This window comes from Martes martes (assembly GCF_963455335.1).
Source record: "Martes martes genome assembly, chromosome: 3".
Classification (NCBI taxonomy): domain Eukaryota; kingdom Metazoa; phylum Chordata; class Mammalia; order Carnivora; family Mustelidae; genus Martes; species Martes martes.
Genome location: NC_137890.1, coordinates 58,388,698 through 58,413,561, shown reverse-complemented (window position 1 = coordinate 58,413,561; position 24,864 = coordinate 58,388,698). Strand labels below are relative to the sequence as shown.

The following is a 24,864-nucleotide window of genomic DNA, read 5'->3' as shown; positions in this document are numbered from 1 at the left end:
TCCTTTTCTGAAAAATGGTAGTTTAGAGCAAGAAAAACATGTATGTGTCCAGAGGTTGTGGTATCTTCAATCCTGGAGGAAAAAACATCCATATTCAATTATCTCCATCCTATACATACTTTATTCTTCCAAGTTCTTTGGACTTTAAAAAAAAATGAGTATCCCTTAGATATAAATATATTCAGAAACAACTCACAGGAGCTTTTAAATGAAGACAAAATCGGAGCCATACACAGTTAATGTCATATTAAGAGGGTAAGAGACAGGCTCAGGGTAATGAAAATAAAATAATGATCCTAAAATTTAGCCAAGTAGTATAACTTTTATTCTCCAAAACTTATTTCAATCGATTTAGGGAAATAAATTGTTCGTTTAAGAAGATGCAATTTAGTCCTGTGCGTAAGATAAATACCACGCCAAACATGAACATTCTTGAATTTATTCTTTTTTTTTTTTTTAAGATTTTATTTATTTATTTGACAGAGATCACAAGTAGGCAGAGAGGCAGGCAGAGTCTTTGGTGAAAGTGAGTTATTTAAAAGTCAAAGTGCTCTAAAATATTAACTCAATTTTAAAGGAAAGAGGAAAGAATGTTAGAAAACTGCTTATCAAAAACAGAAGAGATGCAGGATTGGGGCCATTCACAATCATACCAATTAATTCTTGAGGAGCAATTATGGCAAACAGAAGCCAGAAGTGGCAAAATTACCACGGGTCAGTCAAGTATCTTTTACGCCTAAAGATTAAATTTCTCTTTTTCATAAGTCATTAAACAGTTTTTTTCAATGCTATATTAAGATGTCACAATTTCAATTTATAAATAAACACTCATACCCATTTTATTTCTTTTAAAAAAGAAATTTAAAAAGTCATATTCCAAACACAAAAGCAATCAAATAAGAGAAAATAGGCTTAATACTGATTTCTTATTACCAAATAGAAAGAAATAAAAGAAAGGAAAGAAGGTGGCCAAAATCCCAGAAGCAATTCTGCATAAAAAGAGTTAAAGGGCAGAGCCTTAGCTCCAGAGCCAGGGACCATTTGCAAGCCTCCTAGGTATACTCCCAGAAGACACATTATCAGATTAAAGGCACAGTAAACAAATGGGGCTGAAACCTTTCTTTGTCCAAGCCCAGCCTCTTCTTCCTGTGATGTCATACTACAAATCTAGCAAGCCTTTCTTTTCCACTTCAGAGAAAGCCCATCTCACAATACATCTGGCAACGGAGGAAAAGGCTTCGATTCAGCAAGAGCTAACACGCTTAGGAATTTATTTCGGAAACTTTTAAAGACTCTCCTGCTTACCAGCATCTGGAATCCACTGCAGGAATACCAACAAGGAAAACTTCATTTAAAAGGAACAAGAAGTGAGACCAAACTGGAAATGTTTAAGTCTCTGAAACTCTGCACTGAAAGCAAAAAAAGACTGCCACCTTCATCTTAAATATTCTGGAGCGTAAAGAAACTTTAATTTTGGGAATATTCATCTTGACTACTGAAATACAAGTTTACCAGATCAGTAGCTTTATTCCCATCTCAGAACACAGCTTTTCTTTAAATTTATAATCCAACAGATTGGCTTCACTGACTACATTTTTCTCAAAAGTTGTTCGTCGGTTACCTAAACCCTGGATTCATGGATTTTCTGGATTAGAAAATGAGAATATCTTCCTGTTGAAGAACCAAGTGGAAACTTTACAGCAACGAATTTCATGTTTCTTACTGAGATTTCAAAGAAAAAGGAAATATTTATAAAACCATCTAAAAATACAAAGAATTTGCACATACTTTGGAGGTTATAAAGTGATCACAATCTGAATACCAAAGAAGACTGCAGCTGACCAAAGGACTTGAATTCTGTAAATTGGACGTGCCTTTATAATGGTAAGCAATAACAGCTCCAATTGCTCCTATGATGACTCCTTTAAGTACACTTTGTATGGGTGCATGTTTAGTATGGTGTTTGTGCTTGGGTTAATATCCAACTGTGTTGCCATATACATTTTCATCTGCACCCTCAAAGTGCGAAATGAAACCACAACATACATGATTAACTTGGCAATGTCAGATTTGCTTTTCGTTTTTACTTTACCCTTTAGGATTTTTTACTTTGCAACACAGAACTGGCCATTTGGAGATGTACTTTGTAAAATTTCAGTGATGCTGTTTTATACCAACATGTATGGAAGCATTTTGTTCTTAACCTGTATTAGTGTGGATCGGTTTCTGGCAATTGTCCACCCATTTAAGTCAAAGACTTTAAGAACCAAACGAAACGCAAAACTCGTGTGCATTGCTGTATGGCTAACTGTGATAGGAGGAAGTGCACCAGCAGTTTTTTTTCCATCCACCCACTCTCAATTTTGCTTTGAAAAATTTCCAGAAGCCACATGGAAAACGTATCTCTCAAGGATTGTAATTTTCATTGAAATAGTGGGATTTTTTATTCCTCTAATTTTAAATGTAACTTGTTCTAGTGTGGTGCTAAGAACTTTAAATAAACCTGTTACATTAAGTAGAAGCAAAATAAACAAAACTAAAGTTTTAAGAATGATTTTTGTACATTTGGTCATATTCTGCTTCTGTTTTGTACCTTACAATATCAACCTTATTTTATATTCTCTTATGAGAACACAAACATTTGTAAATTGCTCAGCGGTGGCAGCAGTGAGGACCATGTACCCAATCACTCTCTGCATTGCTGTTTCAAACTGTTGCTTTGACCCTATAGTTTATTACTTCACGTCGGAAACGATTCAGAATTCAATAAAAATGAAAAACTGGTCTGCTAGGAGAAGTGACTTGAGATTCTCTGAGGTTCACAGCACAGAGAACTTTATTCAACATAACCTACAGACCTTAAAAAATAAGATATTTGACAGTGAATCTACAATATAAACTGCCAGAAATGAAATCACTGGGACTACACTGGGAACCTCTAAGTTCCTTCAACTGTGAGAAGTATTTCTTGGACAACTATTTCTCCACCTCTGAAAGAAAATAAACAAGTGGACATTTTAAAGTTATTAGTATAAAAATTGTATTCAAAGTGTTAAGCATTAAAATGTATTCTATTCTTGTATACATACCATTTTATTTTTCTGAGCCATTTGACCTGTACCTTCCTCTTCATTAAAAAAATCCCTAAAAGACTTGTTCAAAGTCTAAAAGTGATTATGACTTAAATCATGTGATGACCATGTGTACTGTTGAATTTCTTAGCAATTTTAAATGATTTATAACAAAATAAACGTTTTGCGTACTTAATATTTTTATTCAACATATATCTAATTTCTATTTCAATCTAAATTGAAACTACTAATCATGTTTTTTGAACTCTAACATAAATGAGAAAGGAGAATAATTTGAAATAATCAGTGGTTTTGGAGGGTCTTTTAAAAAAAACAGCTTAAAATCTCTTCTCTAGAGTAACAACACACTATTTGGGGATCTTGAGCAGTTACAGATAATATTCAGGCTTTTGTCTTTGTAGACAATTCATAAGAACCATGTGCTGCCTAACCATGTAGTATGTAGGCTTTAAAATTATTATTTTGATATATTTTCTAGATATAATAGCCCTCAACTTCAAAATAATATATGCCACCAAAATTGAGAGGGAAGAAGCTAACAAAATGCTGGTTTGCTAGGTACATTTAAAAAAAAAATACCACTTGGAGGTACAATTTAAAGGTATATTTTGTCACAATAAGTAACCTGTATATGCACCTTAAGTCAGAAATACCAGATAGTAAGATAGTGAAATACAAGACTTGGTGCTTAGAAAGTGATCAATGAATATATTACTTCCCTTTTCTTTTTAAAAATTTATTTTCATTTTTTTGTTAATGTTTTATTTTTTTATTGACATATAATGTATTACTAGCCCCAGGGGTACAGGTCTGTGAATCGCCAGGTTTACACACACCCTTTTCTCTTTTGACCATTTAAAGTCAAATATTGAACAGCTGAAAATATTTCCACTTAGGCAAAATGTTAATGTATAACAAAATAATTTATAAAGTAAAAACACAGTTCCTTATGTAAAAAGCAGCAAAACTACAGGGCCAAATAATTCAGTACAACTACATTTTCATTTTCTTAAACACAGATAAGGTATTGATTTGAGATATAATTTAGTAGATATTAAGTACCAACTACACTTAAACTTTTTCATTTTCCAACATATATTTTCTTCCAAATTCAAGCAGTTCTCCAAACTAAAAAAAAATGCTTTTTATTTGAGAAAAATGACATAAATAAATGCAGCATTCAATGTATTTTGATTTTTACACCTAATCTTTCAAGTCTTGAACACAACTTTGGAAAATACTCTTTTTTTTTCTTTTTTTTTAAAGCAATAGAAGTTTATTAAGTGAAGATACAGAAGAAACTCTCAAGAGTGAGAGGGGTCCCAACAGGGTTGCCATGGGCAATTACTCTTAATTTAAATTTGATTTTTGCTCTTCTCTGGGTTTGGGCTACAATGATTTCAGACAAATCATAGTCATTTGTTAGATAAGTAATCCATTTTCAATAAAATAATGGGGGAGGGGGAATTTTCTTTAGGTAGTCATGGTTTCCTTTAGATAAAACCAAAAGCAAAATAAATCCTTAATGTCTTCAATTGGTCGTATAGTATACCTTTATTTGATATCCCTCTTAAGAAAACAAATAAACCTAGCACTTTCGAAAAGTAACAACTCAATGATGTAGAAAAAAAGGGGCTGAGAATTTGTAACTGAGATTTCTTTCAGTTTGCCTGGCTTAAAGATCTGTGAGCAAGATCTCAAAGTACGGCTATTACTTTAAAACACAAGCAAAACAGTCATAGATATTTGTTGTTACTGTGATTACTGGAGACATTTTTGTTGCCCTCCTGTCAACAGAAAGATGAATCAAAAGTTTTGTAAGATTTTTCACAAAGTAATAGCTAACAGATAACAAATACTAGTATTCTCTTGAACTTCAAAATCCTGGGTAAAGCTTAACTACACAGACAGTGTAGTTAGGTAGTTGAGTGTACTAAAGTTATTTTCCTTTGTAAGCATTGCACGTTATGGTAAATTACATACTCAGAATTTTCTGTCTTCTTTTCCCAGAAAACCTCTTGAGAATGCTTGAGAATTTTACTCCTTTTACTTAAAAGTGATAGTACAAAGCCATCCCTCTCAAAAAACTATGCCCACTGTTTTTAACATGTTTATAAAAGATTTAACTGATCTGTTCCACATTAAAGCCCTTCAAAGGAACAAAAGATGAGAACATTTTTAAGGTATGGAAAACAACTCTCTAGGATCCTAATGACTGGTTCTGAACTCAGAAATGACCTTTTCTGAGAAAATAACAATTAAGTAACTAGTTTATCAAAAGAATGTATGAAAATATATGTGCTATACATAACATATATACAAAAAAATTAAAGAAACTGGACACACTACTTCATCAAGGAGTTTTGACTATATTCTACATTCAAAATACTGAAAGTAGATTTGAGGTATAAATTTATAGATATTGGTATTTAAAGATTAGTCACTCAATTGAGGAATATAAACTATAATAATCAAAAACTTCATATAAAACTTCATATCCCCAACTGAGAAACATTTAATTTATGACTCGTATCTAAAGCAACTGTTTTTTGGTTCTGTAATTTTGGGCCCCTAATGAATGAACCTGATAAGTGATCTCTTATATATCTCAACATATTAAGTTACTATTGTCTAGCAGAATCTTTACTACTTTCCAACACCCAAATTTTTTTAGTACTTATATGTCAATCCAACCCAGACACAAGTAAGGGAAGATAACCTGGTGCTCTTAGTTGTGAATAAATATATACGGAATTTTAAAAGTGCTTACTAATGGATGAATCTTAACATAATCCTAAGGTAAAATGTTTTTAAAAAGCTCTTTTGGGCTGGGCTGGAAATCAAATTATCCATTTATAACATGATTTCCAAGAAATAAATTCTAAATTAAAAGGAACTAATGGGGGCGCCTGGGAGGCTCAGTGGGTTAAGCCTCTGCTTTCAGCTCAGGTCATCATTTCAGGGTCCTGGGATCGAGTCTCTCATCTAGCTCTCTGCTCAGCAGGGAGCCTGCTTCCCCCTCTCTCTCTGCCTGCCTCTCTGCCTACTTGTGATCTCTCCCTGTCAAATAAATAAAATCTTTAAAAAAATAAATAAATAAAAGGAACTAATGGACAAAGCTAAGGGCACAAAACATCTTTAAACAGACCAGACTATTTAATCATCTACAATACTTAATTACAACATTTTCCAGAAATCAACATACACACTTTCCTAAAACCACAAATTCTTAATTACCTATTTAGTCTTTCTTCAACCTTTTTACCTGATGTCTGCTACCCATTTTCTGACAGTCAATTTTACAAAAATACAAAGAATTATCAATTAAACAGGGCAACTGATCAGGATAATAGAATAGTATGAAATTAACTCCACGCCAACTTCTCTATCAAGTCTTCCCCCTTCCTCCTGCTCTCAAAAAAGATTTACTCCAGGGTGCCTGGGTGGCTCAGTTGGTTGAGTGACTGCCTTCGGCTCAAGTCATGATCCTGGAGTCCTGGGATCGAGTCCCACATCAGGTTCCCAGCTCCATGGGGAGTCTGCTTCTCCCTCTGACCTCCCCTCTCATGCTCTCTCACTCTGTCTCTCTGTCTCTCTCAAATAAATAAATAAAATCTTAAAAAAAAAAAAAAAGATTTACTCCAGTAACTCCTTAAAAGGATACAAAATGATCTCTCATCGCACTTTGATTCAAGTGCTGAAAGCAGTGGCAAAAGCAGAATCCAAGACATAAGACCCCAGAAGCAGAGCTAATTCATGAACTTAATAACCACTCTTCAAACTCAAACCTTACTTTACTCATATAGCATCAACTCATCAACTAATTTTTGAAAATAATTAAAATTTAAGTAAAGAGTAAGAATGAGAAACAAGTTCCTTAAAGCCAAATTATAGTTAAAAGCCACAGGGCGCCTGGGTGGCTCAGTAGGTTAAAGGCTCTGCCTTTCGCTTGGGTCATGATCCCAGGATCCTGGGATGAGCCCCACAGTGGGCTCTCTGCTCAGCGGGGAGCCTGCTTCCTCCTCTCTCTCTGCCTCCTTCTCTGCCCACCTGCGATCTCCATCAAATAAATAAATAAAATCTTACAAAAAAAAAAAAAAAGACATAGGGTGTATGTGCTGAGTTCTATTAACCTACGCATCAAAATGACTTCTGGTAAATTCACAATTTAAAACCAAAAGAGCCTACAGCTCATCTTAACTGAAGAACTAATGGGCTAAGTAACTTGCATAAGGTCACATAACAAGTTAAAGTAGAGCCAGGAGAAGAACTTGGGGTTCTTTGTTTGTTTTTGACTCGTCTATTTCTTTAATGGTGGTCAGGGAAGCAGCACATGCAAAGACCCTTGGTATACTGAAAGAACTAAAACAAAGCTAAAGTAGCTGGAGATAGAGGGCTGAGACCTTACATGTACTTATAGGCCATAGTACAGCCATATTAAGATCTGAGGAGATATGGAAAGCCCTGAAGAATTTCCAGTTAGGAGAGACACGATAAGATATGCATTTCAAAAAGCTTCCTCTGATTACAGGGTAGAGATGCATTTGTCTTCAGCAAAACGAAAACTATCACAATAAGAAAGATATATTTATTCAATTTTAACTAAAAGAGCTGTTCTAAACCTGTATTTTATATTCTTTCTCCCTTATAAAATGGCCTTTCTTTTTTGAAATGATGCTGATGAAAGATGGCAAGAATATTTTAATGTCATCACTTTATAAAATTAAATGAGCAACCCTTGTGAAGAAATTGGTACATTCATACACTGCTGATGAGAACAGAAAATGGTATGACCCTTATGGACAGGAATTTGGCAATATCACACACACACACACACACACACACACACACACACACTTACTCTTTAAGCCAGCACTCTCACTTCTAGGTGTGTACCCTGAAGACATAATTTCAATAATGTAAAAACACACGTACAAGGTGCAGCACTATTTGAAACTGTAAATATTGGAAACTACCTAGAAGTCCAAGCATAGAAGATTGGCAGAATAAATTGCAGCACATATACAATGCAGTACCACGAAGCTGTAATAAAGAATGAGAAAGAGCTCTATGAACCGGTATGCCGAGATTTCCAGGAAGTGGTAAGTGCAAAAAGTAGTGTAAGATACTTATAGTATGCTATCTTTGGTATAACAAAAGACAAAATAAGACAGCATACATATATTTGCTTATTTTCATCAAAAGAAATATAAGAAAGATAAACCAAAAAGCAAGTAATAGGGGTGAGGAACAGCACAGAAAGGACATGGAAGGTTATGACACTTATCTGAGTGTAAGATTCCGGGAAACATGTTAATGTTATACAGCAGAAATCAGAAAACTCTTTTCTTTAAGGGTCAGATAATGAGTATCTTAGGCCTATGGGCTATAAGGTTCTGTTGCTATTTCTCAACTCTGCCTTATAGCATAAAAGCAACCACAAACAAAACATAAGTGAATGAGTGTTGCTGTGTTCCAATAAAACTACAGAATCAGGTGGTTGGCCTGGGAGCTGTATGTGCTACTTCTTGTTCCACATAGTCAAAAGACTAAAGCCAAGAAGGATGGGAAAGAAAAAAAACAAACCCAACCTAGAACTACATCCATAGTTAGTACTCAGCACGTAATATCTCTCAATCACCTGTTGAATGAACCTTAAAATTCTATTAAAAGATGGACATGAGTTCTAGTGGGTAGGGGGGCACCTTGATCTCAGGACACCAAGATCATGACCTGAGCTGAAATCAAAGAGTCAGATGCTTAACCAACTGAGCCATCCAGGTACCACCCTCGCCCCCCACTCTACTCTCTACCAGCCCCCCCCCCTTTAAATAATCATTTTCACCACTGTTACCATGTTATATTGGGACTACTACAATTACATCCTTGGCCTGCTTCGTTTTGTTTTTTTTTTTTTAAGACTTTATTTATTTATTTGAGAGACAGGAGGAGAACACGGAGGCAGAGTGAGAGGGAGACTAAGAATCCCCACTGAGCAGAAAGCCCCACACAGGGCTTAACCCCAGGATCCCATGGTCACAAACTAATCAGAAGGCAGACACCCAACCGACTGAGCCGCCCAGGCACCCCCTTAGCCTGCTTCCTGTTTTGTTCCCTTCAACCACCCAGGACAGGTCAACCAGATTTACCTATTAAATCACCACTTAATACCAATCACTTAATGTCCAGTTTTTTTGGAGGGGGGGGTTGTTTGTTTTTTAGAGAGGGAGGGAGAGGTGGGGTGAGGGGCAAAGGGAGAGGGACAGATCAGTCTTCATGTCCAGTGCAGAGCATGAAGTGGGGCTTGACTTCACAAACCCTGAGATCATAACCAGAGCTAAAATCAAGATTTGGAGGCCCAAGGGGACTGAGCCACCCAGGTGCCTCTGTCCAGTTTTAAAAGTTGTCAGATTCTCCATTGCTTGAAAGAGAAAGTCTAGTTTCAAAGTTCAGCATTCTCCAAAATACAGCCCTGACCTCTCAATTTTTTGGTGTATCTTCTCTCTCCCAAATAAGATTCCTCCACTCCTGGATGGTCTACTACATGCCCTGTGTTCCTAACTGGAATTTTATTGACTCTAGACATTTAGGCACATGACACACTAACTGCCCCACTCCCTACCCCAATCAATAAAACTCACTGTGCCCCTCTTCTCTGATAAAATCCTTTTCATCCTCCAAGGGCCAGTTCAACTGCTAAACAAAATCTTCTTTGATAACGCTTATTGTCTGTATCACTTATTTGGCATTTTTTTCTTCTGCCTTTGTTACTTATCTTTTAATCTCCCTGACACCTCAAGCTCCTTAAGGAAAGGGATTACATTCTGTACTTCTTTGTATTCTTTATAGCATCTAACATAGGTTAGATTTATTTATTATAGTGAGAGAGGGAGCATGGCAGGGGGGAGGGCAAAGGGAAAGGGAGAGAGGGGGAATCCTTAAGCAGACTCCCCACTAAGTACAGACTCCCCCGCCCCCCATCATGAGACTTATTCCCGGGACACTGTGATCATGACCTAAGCCAAAATCAGAGCTGGCCACTTAACTGAGCCACCCAGGTGCCCCTGAAAGTTAATTTTTAATAACCAATATGTATTTACTTATTATAGTACCTACTCTGGATATTTGTCAGTGTAGTTCTAATAAATGTCCTATATTTATACACAAAAATGTAAAGAAAATAAAGGCTGCCTCTTGTATCATGTATGGTACACTTAATTCTTCAAAAGCCCAAGAAAGAGAATAAAGTTTCCTTTGTTAATACTACTCTATGACACAAAAATTCAACTCTTGCAGTTATCACCATAAACTTGATTTACCTTAAACGTTACTATTGAATCCTCACCTTTAGATGAGGTTATAGAGTTGTTAAAAGAAACCACTGTGTTATTTAAGACATTCTTTATGTAACTATGGATTTCTTTTTTGGAACAACAATTTTCTAGACCTGTTGTATCCTAGAATTTTCCCCATTTTTTTCTCTCTGCACTCCTGTTTAATTCTTAGATCTCATAATTTCTCCCTTCTTGGTTTTGTTTTTTACTTTGCTAAATCATATTTTCTAGTAATTTTATTTCAAAAAGGATAGTCAAGAGTTAGACCTTCTGAGTCTTAGATGTCTGAGAATTGTTTCATTTTACCCTCCGGTTTGACATGTAGGTTAGACATAGAATTCTAGGTTATCAGATATCAGTACTCCTGCTAAAAACGTTGATGCTGATCTGGATCTTACTCCACTGTAAATAACTTACTTTTTTCTTGCTGGAAGCTTTTATGATTTTCTCACTACAGTTGGAATTCTGAATTTTTCATCAAGATGTGTCCACATTCATTTATCCCACTTGGACCTATGAACCCTTTCCACTGGACCTTCTGGTTTTGAAAATTTATTGTTATTATTTTTTTTAATCTGATCTTTCTTTTGGCGATGGATATTAACTGAGGTTACCCAAAAAATGCCAAAGTTAGGGCAACATAACCTCACAGCACAGTAATTTGATACATTTTCGTCTTAAGCAGAATTACCCTTCCTATATCATTTTTTTCTTCAAATCTGTTAGAGAAGTCTATAGATTTATCTAATTTACCTAACTTACCTAATTTATAGATTTACCTACTTTTCTGCTCTGCTTCTCTTATAGACTCAGCAGGAAGCTGTAGGTACTGTGTGTGTGTGTGTGTGTGTGTGTATACACAAAAGTTGGGGTGGGGTCAGACATGTACTTGTACAGTTTGTACACTTCACAAGAGCACAGGGCTTCAGCATAAATTCTGAATACCAAATCAGGGGTACCTGTATCCAAAGGGGCATCTTTTTCTAATTCATTAGTACAGAGGAATATGCATTTTCCTGATTCTTATAGGCTGGCATGGACTGAGGTGGGGGACAGGTCCAAATGTTTCATGGACCAACATTCTCGAAATACAGTGGCCAGAGCAGCAACATCAGCATTGCCTAGAAACATGTTGGAAATATAAATTCTTGGGCACTACCCAAAAAATTTGGGGTTGCACCCAGCAATCTGTGACCTGTGTTTTAACAAGCCCTTCAGGTCATTTTGATGCATGCTCAAGTTTGAGAGCTACTGGCAGACAGCACTTTTTAAAAAAAATTCTCCTGATTGCTGCCTTACTCTCTATAACTGCTACTTTGAGCTTGGAGGCTAAGACTCTCACTTCCACCAGAGCCCTTTCCTGTGTGTATTCAGAGCTGTGGTTTTATCAACTTTGTTCAATCCTTCAATATATCTGTCATTTACTTTTTATCCTCAAACCTGAATCAACTGCTCAACTTCCCTCCATAGTTTTTCTACTTTATTGTCTCAGTATTGCAGGATTTCACCCCCACATGTGCTTTTTTTTTTCCTTTCTGTAAGTTTTGGAGGGGTTTGGGGTGAGGAATCAGGTAAAGGTGTGTGGTCAGTTTGCTATTTCAAACGAGAAATATTCTCATTCTTGAAAGCAATTTCACACGTGATGTGATGAGCACTGGGTGTTATGCACAACTGATGAATTGTTGAACACTACATCTGAAACTGATGGTATATTATATGTTGACTAATTGAAATATAAATAAATAATAAAAGTGATTGCACAGTATAAATTAAACAAGAAAACATTATACTACTTAAACCCTTTTACTCCTGCTGAAAAATAATATGCAAAGGGCTTTTTCATCAAAACAAAGCAAATCCATTAATTATGAACAACATAACTTTCAGTTTACTTTCTTTAAAAAATGCTAACATTTTAAACTATTTAATCAATTATTGTTAGATTACATTTTAATAGGTCAAAAAAACCTATGAATCACTTTATTACAATTCTTTATTTTAAAATAAAGAACTTTCATTTCATTATATGAGTGTAAAATATTCATACTGGACTAAATTTAGGCTTTCCAGAGGAAAGAATTTTATGTATAATGAAAAGCAGTTTATTGAAATAAAAATAAACATTAAAACAGCACTAAAAATTATACTTTTGGCTTAAATGTCACATATGTGATTTTTGCTGATGGCCAACATAACTGGTTTCAAAACTGTTGGGCAAAAATAGCTATATTTTGTGTTGTGCTCTTATAAGTCTTTTTTAGAATGAAACACACATAATTTTGATATAAAGAGAAGGGAAAAAGATGGACATGTGTTTAAAAAATCGAAAGGGACAATTATAAATAGTTTGTCTGTAAGAGATTATGGAAAAATTTGTTGTTCTTTCCCCAGAAATAATCACAAAGGTCAGGTATATCATTTTTGCGTTATCATGGCAATCTCCATCCACCCATGCCATTTATTCTTCACTTGAAACTGGACTGTGGAAAAGTTTATTTTCAGAAGAACTTGTTTAAATATGTGAGTTAGATCCTGGTTTAAAAGTACATAGCATTGAAAAAAAAAAAAAAAGTACATAGTACCGAAAGTTTCCAGTATGCCTGTTACAAAGACAATACAAAATTCATATTTTTAAGAACAAGTTTATATTTTTATGAGTTCAGTACTGGATTAGGAAATCCTATGTTCATTTTTGTTTAGGACTGACTCATATATTGGTAAGAGAGGAGTCATTTTACTTTTCCACCTTTCTCATTTTTACTGTTGAAAAGAAAAAACCAAAATGACAAAATTTAAGTTATAAAAACTAGTGTTACTTAATATAAAATGAAAAAACATAGAGTAAGGATAATTATCAGATATTAATAAAAATAAGTTTTTATTAATTTATTAGTAAGGATAAAAATGATCCGATATTAAACTCTACAAAGGAAATGAACTTAAATACAAGATAGCAAGGCAGATTTCTGTTAGTCTTTGGAGTATAATCAAATCTTAAAGAGAGATTATGTTACATTTTAACAGAGGCAAGAAACACTGAAACTTAGCAAGAAGAATATAAAGTTTTTGAAAGAGAAGCAAATGCAGCTGTTTCCTATTCTATGTTTCCTAGTCAGTTCTAAGTCCACACTTACAGAAAGATACCATAAATGCTTTTGATATTTGGCTATTTCTGACAATAGTAGAAAATACAAAGAACCAATCAGTAAATTAATAAAACCAAACACACAAGGGCCACTGACATGCATTTTGAAACAGACTAGGTTGTGACCATTCAGTTTCAAGAACATGTCATAAATATTTAGAAAAGATAAATATCAAAAAGTTGGTCCTATTTTATTATGAAAAGTAACAGAACTTAATTAAATGATTTAGGAATGATCGCACCAGAGTGTTTCTAAAATTTTACTAAACACATTAATAATAATAGCTTCTCATATTGCTGAAGGAATTTAGAAATTATATTAATTAAAATAGATTATCTCATAAGATACTTCTACTTTTGTTTCTTTCACATTCAGATTTCAGAACTGTTCCTCACTATTACAGTTAGGATATAACTACAAGTTTAGCTGAAAATTCTAAGATTATATTCAAGAAATTTCCTAACATCATGACCTTGTAGAAGACCCTCTGAACAAGAGTACAACTGCTTTCATTTCCACAGGTCCATAAGCACAAAAGTTCTTTCTGAGCTTTTCTTCTACAATTGCTATCTTCCTTCTTGTTTGTACTTGAATAATGAACTAACACTGCCCTCAGGTAATTACTGACATGATTCATAACTAAAGCAATATAACAAATTCCAACTGCAGTATAACAGTGAACACTGCCTACATTTAACAATACTGGAATTCAGTTACACCTTTTTCCCCTGAACTTTTTCCGTTTTGAAAAGGCAACAGGGGAGGGGAACACCCCAGGAGAAAAGTTCTACATACTTCTAGTAAGCGAGGATAAACAGATCCAATACTGTTTAACTGTATTCTCAGTTCTCTGTTCTTAAGATATCACTGTATAGTAGAAGAAAGGAAATGAAGAAAACTAATAATTAATCATTCTGTTTCTAAAATGTACCATTCTCATAAGTGTTCATTTATTCCTCACAATAATTCTGAAAGGTAAATACAATTATCCCCATTTTACACACAAGGAAACCTGAGATACAGAGACATGACTTGTTCATAATCACACCAAAGCAAGTTACATAATTTCACACCAAAGCAAGTTACATAATTTCTCTGAACCTCAGCTTTTCTTATCTGTAAAATAGGGATGGCATTATTTACCTTCTGTGAAAACTGACAGATCTGGCAACTTAAAGCCCAGGTTCCTTCTGCTGCAGCACAGTGACACACAGAGAGAAAGATACAAATACAAATAAAGCAAGAATAAAAAAACCAATCACAACACTGAGTATATCCAACAGTAAGCTAATATACACCATAAGGGAGCACAGAGATTAAGAACACCGTCTCTGGAACCAGATAGCCCGAGTTAAAATTCTGGCTCTGCCAGTCACTTAGTTTTGTGGACCTGCAATATAACAAACTCCACCTGCAGTATAACAGCAAACACTGCGCACATTTAACAATGCTGGAGTTCAGTTACATCTTTATAAGGAAAAGGTTCTCAATTTCTCTGTGCTTCAGTTTCTTCACCTGTGAAATGGTGATAATGACATCATCCATTTCACAGAGTTTGCAAAGTAAAAGAGTTAACATATTATACTTCTAACAGTGCCTGTGACAGCACACATGCAAAAGTATTATCTATTGAGATTTCTATATTGCAATGTTACATGCATAAGTGAGGATCATTTTGATCCTGGTCTGTATGATGATCAGGAAAGATTCCAAAGAATTAAGCTGGTAATGAGCTTTGTAAAAGCACTGCTTCCTACAGCAAGTTTCTATAAGCTACACCTAAGGGACATTTCTAAGTTGTTTATTTATTTATTTTTTTTAACATTCCTGGATTTCTTTAGTCCTTGTACCAATTCATGAATAAGGAAAACATATAATATGGACAATAGGAGAGGAGAAAGGGAGACATGAATGGACAAGTCTCCTCCACAGTGAACACTACCAATTACTCATGTATATCAGAGTGTTCTAAAGATTAAAGAAGAAGGCAAATGCATAGAGAAAAGAATAGTCAAACATGGCATGCAAGACTAGAAGGCACCTGAGTGAAGGTTTAGATAGGAAAAGATTTTATGTTTAAAACCATAAATAGATCTGGATCAAGAGCTCAGGTTTGGTACAGAGCTCAGCATTTAGTACAGAAGAAGACTTGGACTAATTTATAATAGCCATCTCAGTTACTTTGGGTTTCCCATTTATTGTTTTTTAACATATGAGAAACCATATAAAAAAATTTTAATGTCTCATAGATTCTTAACAATTATGAAGAAATGGAATTATATTACTAAATTGAGTTTATATTCAGATCTTTTAAAATAATCATCTATTCATTTTTCAGTGGATAATTCATTCAGATTAACTAAATTATTATCCTTATTCTTCTGTGTGCTTTTCTGAACATCTGTATTTTTTTTTTAAATTTTCTCTATACTAGCCCACTAATAGAAAACGAGGATATTATCAGAAATTTTATTTCTGTGATATTGCCTTTCCTTACCTTCCCTGTTCAGGCTCTATATTTTTTCATTCTTACAGAAGACTTTAGGCATACCTGGGATCTTTTATTAAAAGCTAAGAGAAAACTCAGTTCTAACATTTCAGCCTATGAAAACAAACCTAGCTTTAAAATTCACTTCATTTTTATCTCTCCCTTCAATCTCCTTGAGGTTGTTGATCTAAATACCTAATTTCATCAACCCTAAATTATAATGGATTCTAAATATATATATATATATTAAAATCTCATTTCTTTTTTTTTTTTTAAGATTTTATTTATTCACTTGATAGAGATCATGAGTAGGCAGACAGGCAGGCAGAGAGAGAGAGGAGGAAGCAGGCTCCCCGCAGAGCAGAGAGCCCAATGTGGGGCTCCATCCCAGGACCCTGAGATCATGACCTGAGCCGAGGGCAGAGCCACCCAGGTGCCCCTAAAATCTCATTTCTAAAAGCTGTATAAATCAAACACATATGGGCACTAAGTACTTTCTCTTAAAATATAATTCGTTCTTTTTTGTAAAGTTTTCTTTTAATCTTTTCTTCCTAAAGGATCCAGCAGACCAATAATGACAGTGCACTGCACAAAAGAGCTGGTTCCCAAATGATACTTTATTCCCTTCCTATTATGAACTAGCTTCTAGACAAAATACTTGCCTCGTTATTCAAGATAAAAAAATACATATATTATATTTTCACTTAGAATAAAATTAACTATTTATACTGTTGCCTTTTATAATGCCCCACATGCTTGACTACATGTTACAGTGGTAATAAAAACAGTGAGAATCAACAGAAGTAAAAGGGCACAATGAGAGGAACACTTTACTAGATGAACATGGAATTTAGAATAAAACCAGTCTGGGGTAAAAGGCTGACTGGGTGACCTTAGACAAATTAGGTAACCTTTCTAAGCCTGTTTCCACTTTTATAAAATGAAAATAATTTTAACAACTTCAAAGGGTTGTTGTGAGAATTAAATTAGACAAATAGTTTTGGTGTACACACACTTCATTTTTAATTAGTATATAGAATTAATTGGTACATTTGTACAATATTTCCTTTACTAATAGAACTATCTTTCCATTTTTAATGAGGTTAAAAACTTTAACTTAAAAAAAAAACAAACCCTTGAACTTTTAAGAATAAATTAGTCTTGATGAGTACTAAACAAGTACTCATCTACCATTGCCAAAGCTAGGCCATAATTTCCCCCAATGTGTCTAATCCAGGTTTTCCTACTTCTGTGTCTTTCCACATTTTTATATCTGTTGCAGGTCTTTTCCTATCAACATATGATTATTCCCTCCTCTGACCCTTGTGGCTTACCTTATTTACTTTTCCACCAGGTACCAAGCAAGCTCCTTTAAGACTAAAAACTATTTTCCATGTCATTATATATCTCACAAGGACAAGTACAATTCCTTTCAAATATCTGATATACAGAATACTAGGTATGGCCCAAAGAGAACTGGGAGCTAAAGGAGAACTGAGCTAAAGGAGAACACAGAAATGAGACCTCTGTGTAACCTTTTTATGAAAGAATCTTCCCTTAATATTTTATAAACTGTGAAGCAATTTAAAGGAATATGGATCTATACTCAGTATTGGCAAATAAGTCATTTAACATTTAAATAGTTTTGTAGAAACATAAAATATCTGAACTAGAAGAACTCAAATCTTTTGGTCTATCTCAGCTTACAAAGCAAAAATCTAAGACAAAAACATTAACTTGCACATGAAAGAGTCAGGACCTAAAACAGGTCTTCTGTTTCCACTTCAGGCAGGTTATCTGTCACTGGATAAATGCAGTTTGTTCCACAAATAAAAGAACTCTCTGGCTGTAGTAAGTGTTTGAGGAATAGTGGGGAATAGTGGAAGTGAGGCCAAGAAGGGCCAGATTCCACAACCAGAGAAAAGAGGTTAAATTTTTCTGAATGGCAACAGGGAGCTATTGTTAAGTTCTTGGAACAGGAGAAAGGCATACATAAATATTTAGAAACATTAACTTAGTTTAAATGGAGGATAGTGGCAAAGCTGGGAGATCAAACAGGAGCCTAAATGTAAATGAAAAAAAGATTTAAAAATTAATAAAATAAATCTAAGAGACATATTTTTTTTTCTTTAAATTGTAAGATTCTTGAATACTTGGTATTCAAGCCTGGATAACTTGAAAAGTAATGTAAAAACATAAATATTGGTAAGCAAAGTTGTACTTAGAACAAAAAAGATAATTTCAGTTTTGATTAATGAAGTCTATTAAATCTTAAGAAACTACTAGCTAGTTATGGGAGGTAAGGGCAAGAAATTAGGAACACACTGGGTCAGAGTGAGAAAGGTTAAAGCCTTAGCTATACTTTCGGAAAGAATCAGATTTTTTAAAAAATTAAAACAGGGGCGCCTGGGTGGTTCAGTCGGTTAAGCATCTGCCTTCAGCTCAGGTCATGATCTCAGGGTCCTGAGATTGAGCCCCACATTGGGCTCCCTGCTCAGGGGGGAGTCTGCTTCTCCCTCTGTCACTCCCTTGCTTGTTCTCTCTCTCAAATAAATAAAATCTTTTTTAAAAAAATTAAAATAAAATGTTTTCTCTTGCTGGCAAAAAAGTAAGTATACAGTTATTTTAAATAATTCATGAAGAGCTTTTTAAAAACCCAACATAAAATATTTTCCTTTATAATAACATGGCTATTATATCAATACAATATATGGCATTATATTATTTCATCATCCTTACCCATATTTTTAGAAAACTGTTATAAATGACTTAATCATTATCTTACAGTTCACTCACTTTCCTGAGACACAGCTCTCAGTGAAATGTAACTTTAAAAAAAAAAAAAACAATGTCTCATGGTAGATACTAAAACCTTCTGTAAAGTGCACCAGAGGTTAACTATCTACCATACAAATATAGAACAGATATCCTTTTTGGCTTTTTCAAAGCCACAGGCTTTTCTGCCTTTTGTGTTCACTTCCTATCAAATTTGGCATTTCAAAAGGACACCAAAGAAGCTTAAAAATTTGTTTATAGTTTCTTCATCAAATTGGGACTCTAAAAATATAAGCTTTTCATTATATTGGTGCTGGTATGTAAAATAGGTCTTTTAAAATTTGGAAAAATAATAAAAGAGAAATGTTTTAATCTGTTCTATGTAAAAGTGCTGAAGGAAGAAGTTTGCTAATGTTTGGTAACTACGGAAAGGTAGTATGACAGAATCCATTATAATGAGTCAGCTATATTTAACAACAATTAAAGGATACTCAACTTTCTTGTGACTTACTAAAATTAAAACAATAGTTAATAACTAGTACTTCTATGATCTCCATATAATAAGTACCCCTCCAAAACAGTATTATTCAGAAGATATAATGCATTTAATATAGGAAAATAGAAATAAAATATTTAGGATACCTTAAATATACATATTTATAAAAATTTTATCAGTAAATACTATGCATAACTCTTTCAGCCATGATGATGAAGGAACAAATAGGACTTGTCTTAAACAACTAAAAAATTGAACAACATAAATGAAACAATAGATTTCTGTGTTGAACAACAGGTAGCAAAGGACAGTGATCCCTGAGAAAAAGAAAACAAATGGTAAATCCAACCACTGCCTCAGTTTACTGCATGGAGAGAGTTCCCAGGCTACAAAGCAAAGAGAAGAAAAAGTCCATTGGTCTCCTTGGCAGAAAACAGAGTTCAGAATTCAAGGAAGCCAAGGTAGCTAAAATTAGCTGCACAGAATACCAGAGGAAGGACTTAAACAGAAAGGAAAGAGTTGCAAAGAGAGAGCTCCAGAGATCTACAGAGGGTTATGCTCAAGTCTTCAGAGGAGAACCTATCAGAACCTATCCGGAGCCAAAGGAAATTAAAAAAAACAAAAACAACACTGGAAAAAGCAGAACCATTTCAGAAGCTAAAACAGAGCCAAGAAGAGTTCTGATTTCCACCAACCAGAGTGGAAAAACCTTTTAATACATGTGACATAGGGTAGAGTACTCAGAAGGGTGTTATAGATTAGCCATAGATTAAAGACTGCTTGGGCTTTGTCCAAAAACAACAAAAGGCTTAAAAAGGATCAAATTATTTCCAAGAATCTAAATTGTGTACCAAAACACAAGTGAAACATACTGAAAGGAATATTAAAATATCTAGGATTCCATAAGGTAAAAATCACAATGTCTGGCACCTAATAAAAAAATTACAAAGTAGACCCAAAAAGGCAAATAAATAAATAGGAGAAGTATCAGTCAATAAAAACAGACCTAAACACAAAGATGTTAGAATTCATAGACAGGGATTTTAAAACTGTTATTATAACTATATTCCATATGTTCAAGAAGGTAAAGAAAAGCCCAAATATGTTTTTTTGCCAAACATGTTAAAGAGAGATACAGAAGATGCAAAAAAGGATTCAAATAAAACTTAAAGATGATAAATATAGTGTCTAAGATTTAAAACTGCAGTAGATAGAAAAATAATAGCAGATTAGACATTTCAGAGGAAAAAATTAATGAACTTGAAGACACAGCTATAGAAACAATCTAAAATGAAACAAAGACAAACACCTGCGGAAAAAACAAAAACAGAGTAACAGATTATTAGGTAACTTCAAGTTACCTAATACATTTGTGACTGGAATCCCTGAAAGGAGAGGTAGGAGGAGTCAACTAAAATATTTTAAGAAAATAATAGACAAAAATTTCCAAATTTATAAAATCCACATATCCATAATCCTTTTGATATATTGCTGAATGTGGTTTGCTAATATTTTTTGAGGATTTTTTCATCTGTTTATTAGGGATTTTGGCCTATAGTTTTCCTTTTTTGTATTGTCTTTGTCTGGTTTTGGTATCAAGGTAATACTAGACTCGCAGATGCATTTGGAAGCTTTCCTTCCTCTTCTGTTTTTTGGTAAAGTTTGAGAAGAATACGCATTAACTCTAAGTATTTGGTGGAATTCACCTGTGAATCTCTCTGGTCGGTAGTTTTTTGATTATGGATTCAAATTCATTACTAGTAATTGGTCTGTTCAGATAACATGATACTGTATATACAAAATCCTAGGCTCCACTAAAAAATTAGCACAATAAATGAATTCAGTAAAGTTGCAAGATACAAAATTAATACCAAAAAAATCGGATGCATTTTATATACTGATAACAAAGTTGCAGAGAGAAATTAAGAAAACAATCCCATTTAAAATTGTACCAAAAAGACCAAAATAGTTTGGTATAAACTTAACCAAGGAGGTGAAAGATCTGTATCTGAAAACTACAGAACACTGATGCTGCCTATAAGAAACCTACTTTAAGTATAAAGACACAAATAGGTTAAAAGTAGAAGAATGGGAAAAAAAATACATGCCAAGCTAATATTAAAGAAAAGAAAGCTGGGGTGGTTTTACTGACCAGACAAAGCAGTTTTCAGAGCAAAGAATAGTACAAGGGATAAAGAGAGTCAGTTCATAAATTAAGGAGTAGATTAATCAAGAAGACATTACAATTCTAGTTGTTTTTGCACTTAAAGACAATGAACTAGGTATTGTACAAAAATTTTTTAAGAAGTTAGACAGGACCTTTTCTTTTCAGGAACTCTCTGCCCCTCCTAGAACCTCTGATCTCAGCATCACTTCCATCAAGCACTGAAGACTTTGATGCCTAGTCCACATTCCTCTCTACCACATGTCCAGGTGACTTCATCTCTCAGCCTCTTGGTTCCTTGACCCACCTCATTTCCAGTGGTTTTCATCTCCATTCCAAATCATTCATGTGCTCCCAAGATTATTTCTTAGGATACAGTAAACTACATAAAATGTTCTAGCCCTGGAATATAAAGTTAAAATCTCTTCTCTCTATTAAATTTCATTAAAAGCTGTTTCTTAAGGGGTGCCTGAGCGGCTCAGATAGGTGAGCATCTGCCCTCGGCTCAGGTCATGATGTCCAGGTCCTGGGATTGAGCCCTGAGTTGGGCTCCCAGCTCAGCAGGGAGTCGACTTCTCCCTCTCCTCTGCCTCTCTCCCTACTTGTGCTCTCTCTGTTTCTGTCAAATGAATAAATAAACTCCTTATTAGTTAATTAATTAAAAGCTTTTTTTTTAAATTTAAAATTGTGGCCACTCTCCTCAAACTTCTGACTACACCACTTTGCATTCCCCATCCCAACCCACCAACCCACACTCAGCAAATTACCTCAACTCTATTTTGTAAAATAAATAAATAAATAAATAAGGCCATTAGATGGAAAGTCCCCCATTTTTTGCCATGGCACCCACATACCTTACTTGTAACTGCTTCCATTTTTTCCATTTGCTGCACAGTATTTCCCATCCCACCTTGCCTCTCCTCAAACAGGAGACGACATCTATTCAAGGGAACCCCCTGAATCTGGACAGGCCCTGTGACTGCTCTCACCAACAGAACACACCTTCCAGCTATAGTCCTTTCAAAGCCTTTTGGAAGCCAGTTACTATGTAAGATGCAGGAGTATTCTGAAACCAATATGCTGTGAGATGCATACCTTCTCATATGAGAAGGCCAGGAGGATGAGAGCACCTAGAGTAGGAAGGGAAGGGAAAGAAAAATTGACCATGTACTGAGGGGCAATGAGGGGCCAGACTTGTGAATTAAGAAGCATCGTGGAGAGGTGCCTGGGTGGCTCAGTTGGTTGGGTGCTGGACTCTTGATTTCAGCTCAGGTCATATTATGAGGGTTGGGAGATTAAGCCCTATGTTGGCCTACACACTGGGCATGGAAACTACTTAGTATTCAAATCTCTCTCTCTGCCCCCAATCTCTCCTCCTCTAAAAAGGAAAAAGAAAAAGTAGAAGCATCATGGAAGCAGAGCTTGCCCCTGACACCATACAGTCAAGGATGAACTGCCCAGTCAAGCTCTTCCCAAATCCCTGACCCTCAGAATCATGAACAAAATGAAATGGTTGTTTTAAGCCACTGATGTGTCATCCTGCAACAGAAAACACTCATAATGAATGGCTCTTTTCCGTCCACATTTAATCCTATCTTTCCCATCTCAAAAAAATAATCTTCCCTCCACCTCACACAATTGGCAGCTGTATCTTTATTTCCCTTCAGACAAGACTCTAGCAAAAAGCTATCCACAATCACTGTCTCCACTTTATCCCTCATTCACAACTCATCAAAATCCCACTGCAATCTACTCCTGCCTCTACCACTTCTATTAAGAGTCCTTGCTACCACTGCCAGTGGCTTCCTTGTTGCTCAAATGAATGCTCTTCAGTTCTGACAGCTCCTACATTATCTTAAACACCAAGCCCCTACTCAGACCTTGTAATGCTTTCTCTTTATGACACCACCTCCTATCTCTCTGGCTGTTCTATTTCAATCTCTTTTGTAGGCTTCTCTTTCTGTCTACCTCTTAAATGTCAGAGCACTTCAAGCCTCTATCTTTAACCACCTTCTCTTGCTATACAGTAGCCCCCCTTGACTGCAGTTTTGCTTTCTATGGTTTCAGTTACCCATACTCAACTGCGGTACAGAAGCAGAAGATTCTCCTTCTGATGTGTCATGTTGTTCACCTCACTTCATTCACCTAAAGCCATGTCATTCACCTCACTTCATCATATAGGTTTTTTGTCATCTCACAACATTACAAGAAGAGGGGTAACTACAGTACAATAAAATACTTTGAGAGGAGAAAGAGACCACATTCACATAACTTTTATTACAGGATACTATTATAATTGTTCTATTTTCTTAGTAGTTATTATTGTTAATCTCTCACTGTGCCTAATTTATAAATTAAACTTTATGACAGATAAGTATATATAGGATAAACAGAACATAAAAGGTTCAATATTATTCATGGTTTCAGGCATCTGCTGGGGGTCTTGGAACATATCAGCCATGGATAAGATGGAACTACTTGCTATATTCTCCCCTTAGGCGATCTCATCCATTCCCCAAACTTCAGTTACTTGGTGAAAACATACAGATTAACAGCTTCAGAGCCAGAGAGACCCAGGTTTAAACCACAGTGCTGCCATTTAGCTTGTGTGGTTTGGACAAGTTATTAAAGTTCTTTCTAAGCACTGATTGCCTCATCTAGAATATGACCTCATAAATTATTATAAAAATTAAAGATACTAAAAGAAGTACTCACCACAATACCTGGCACAAAATAAACTGTCAATAAGGATGGAAATTTTTGTTATATATGTGCCAGCACCTTTCACGTTCATATTCCAAGCCTAGTATTATATACTAGAAAATACCTAGTATTTCTTTCCTTAGCTCCAGACACACATATCCAACTGCTACAGGACATCTCTACTTGAAGGACCTACAAGCACTTCAAATTCAACATAATCAAATGAAACTCCTCTTTCCAAGCAAATCTCATCTGATCCCGGTATCTTAATGAATGATACTACCTATATGTCATCATTAGTTGACCCCTCTTTATCCATCACTTCCACTTATGTAATTAATTGCCACATACATAATGTCAGCTACTGCTCTGAGTGGTTTATATACAGTAACTCAATTAATGAGATACGCACATGGAATAAGATATAAAGTTTATAAATGACTGGTAAGTAGTTAGTAATAAACACTGTAAGGCTGTAAAGGAGGAAGAATGACTATAGACTAGGATGGTCAGGAACAACAGAGTAGAAGTAGAACTGAAATTCTGGTAAGTACAAAGGCAGAGGAAAGTATTTTAAGTGGGGCCTACGAAGTGAACAAAGACTCAGGGACAGGTGAAAAAAAAAAAAAACATGGTTGTGTGAGTTACAAGAAAAGACAAGAGTAA

General features: G+C 34.9%; 2 protein-coding genes across 2 annotated transcripts in view; one reads left to right on the top strand and one right to left on the bottom strand.

The window, feature by feature from the left end:
- RB1 (RB transcriptional corepressor 1) overlaps positions 1–24,864 on the bottom strand; it is a 164,878-nt gene that overhangs the window by 57,706 nt on the left and 82,308 nt on the right. The gene's annotated exons all lie outside the window — the stretch shown is intronic.
- LPAR6 (lysophosphatidic acid receptor 6) lies at positions 1,356–3,126 on the top strand. Its single transcript, XM_080799638.1, has one exon. It carries the CDS (start codon positions 1,882–1,884, stop codon positions 2,896–2,898), a length of 1,017 nt encoding a protein of 338 aa, XP_080655764.1. The 5' UTR covers positions 1,356–1,881; the 3' UTR covers positions 2,899–3,126.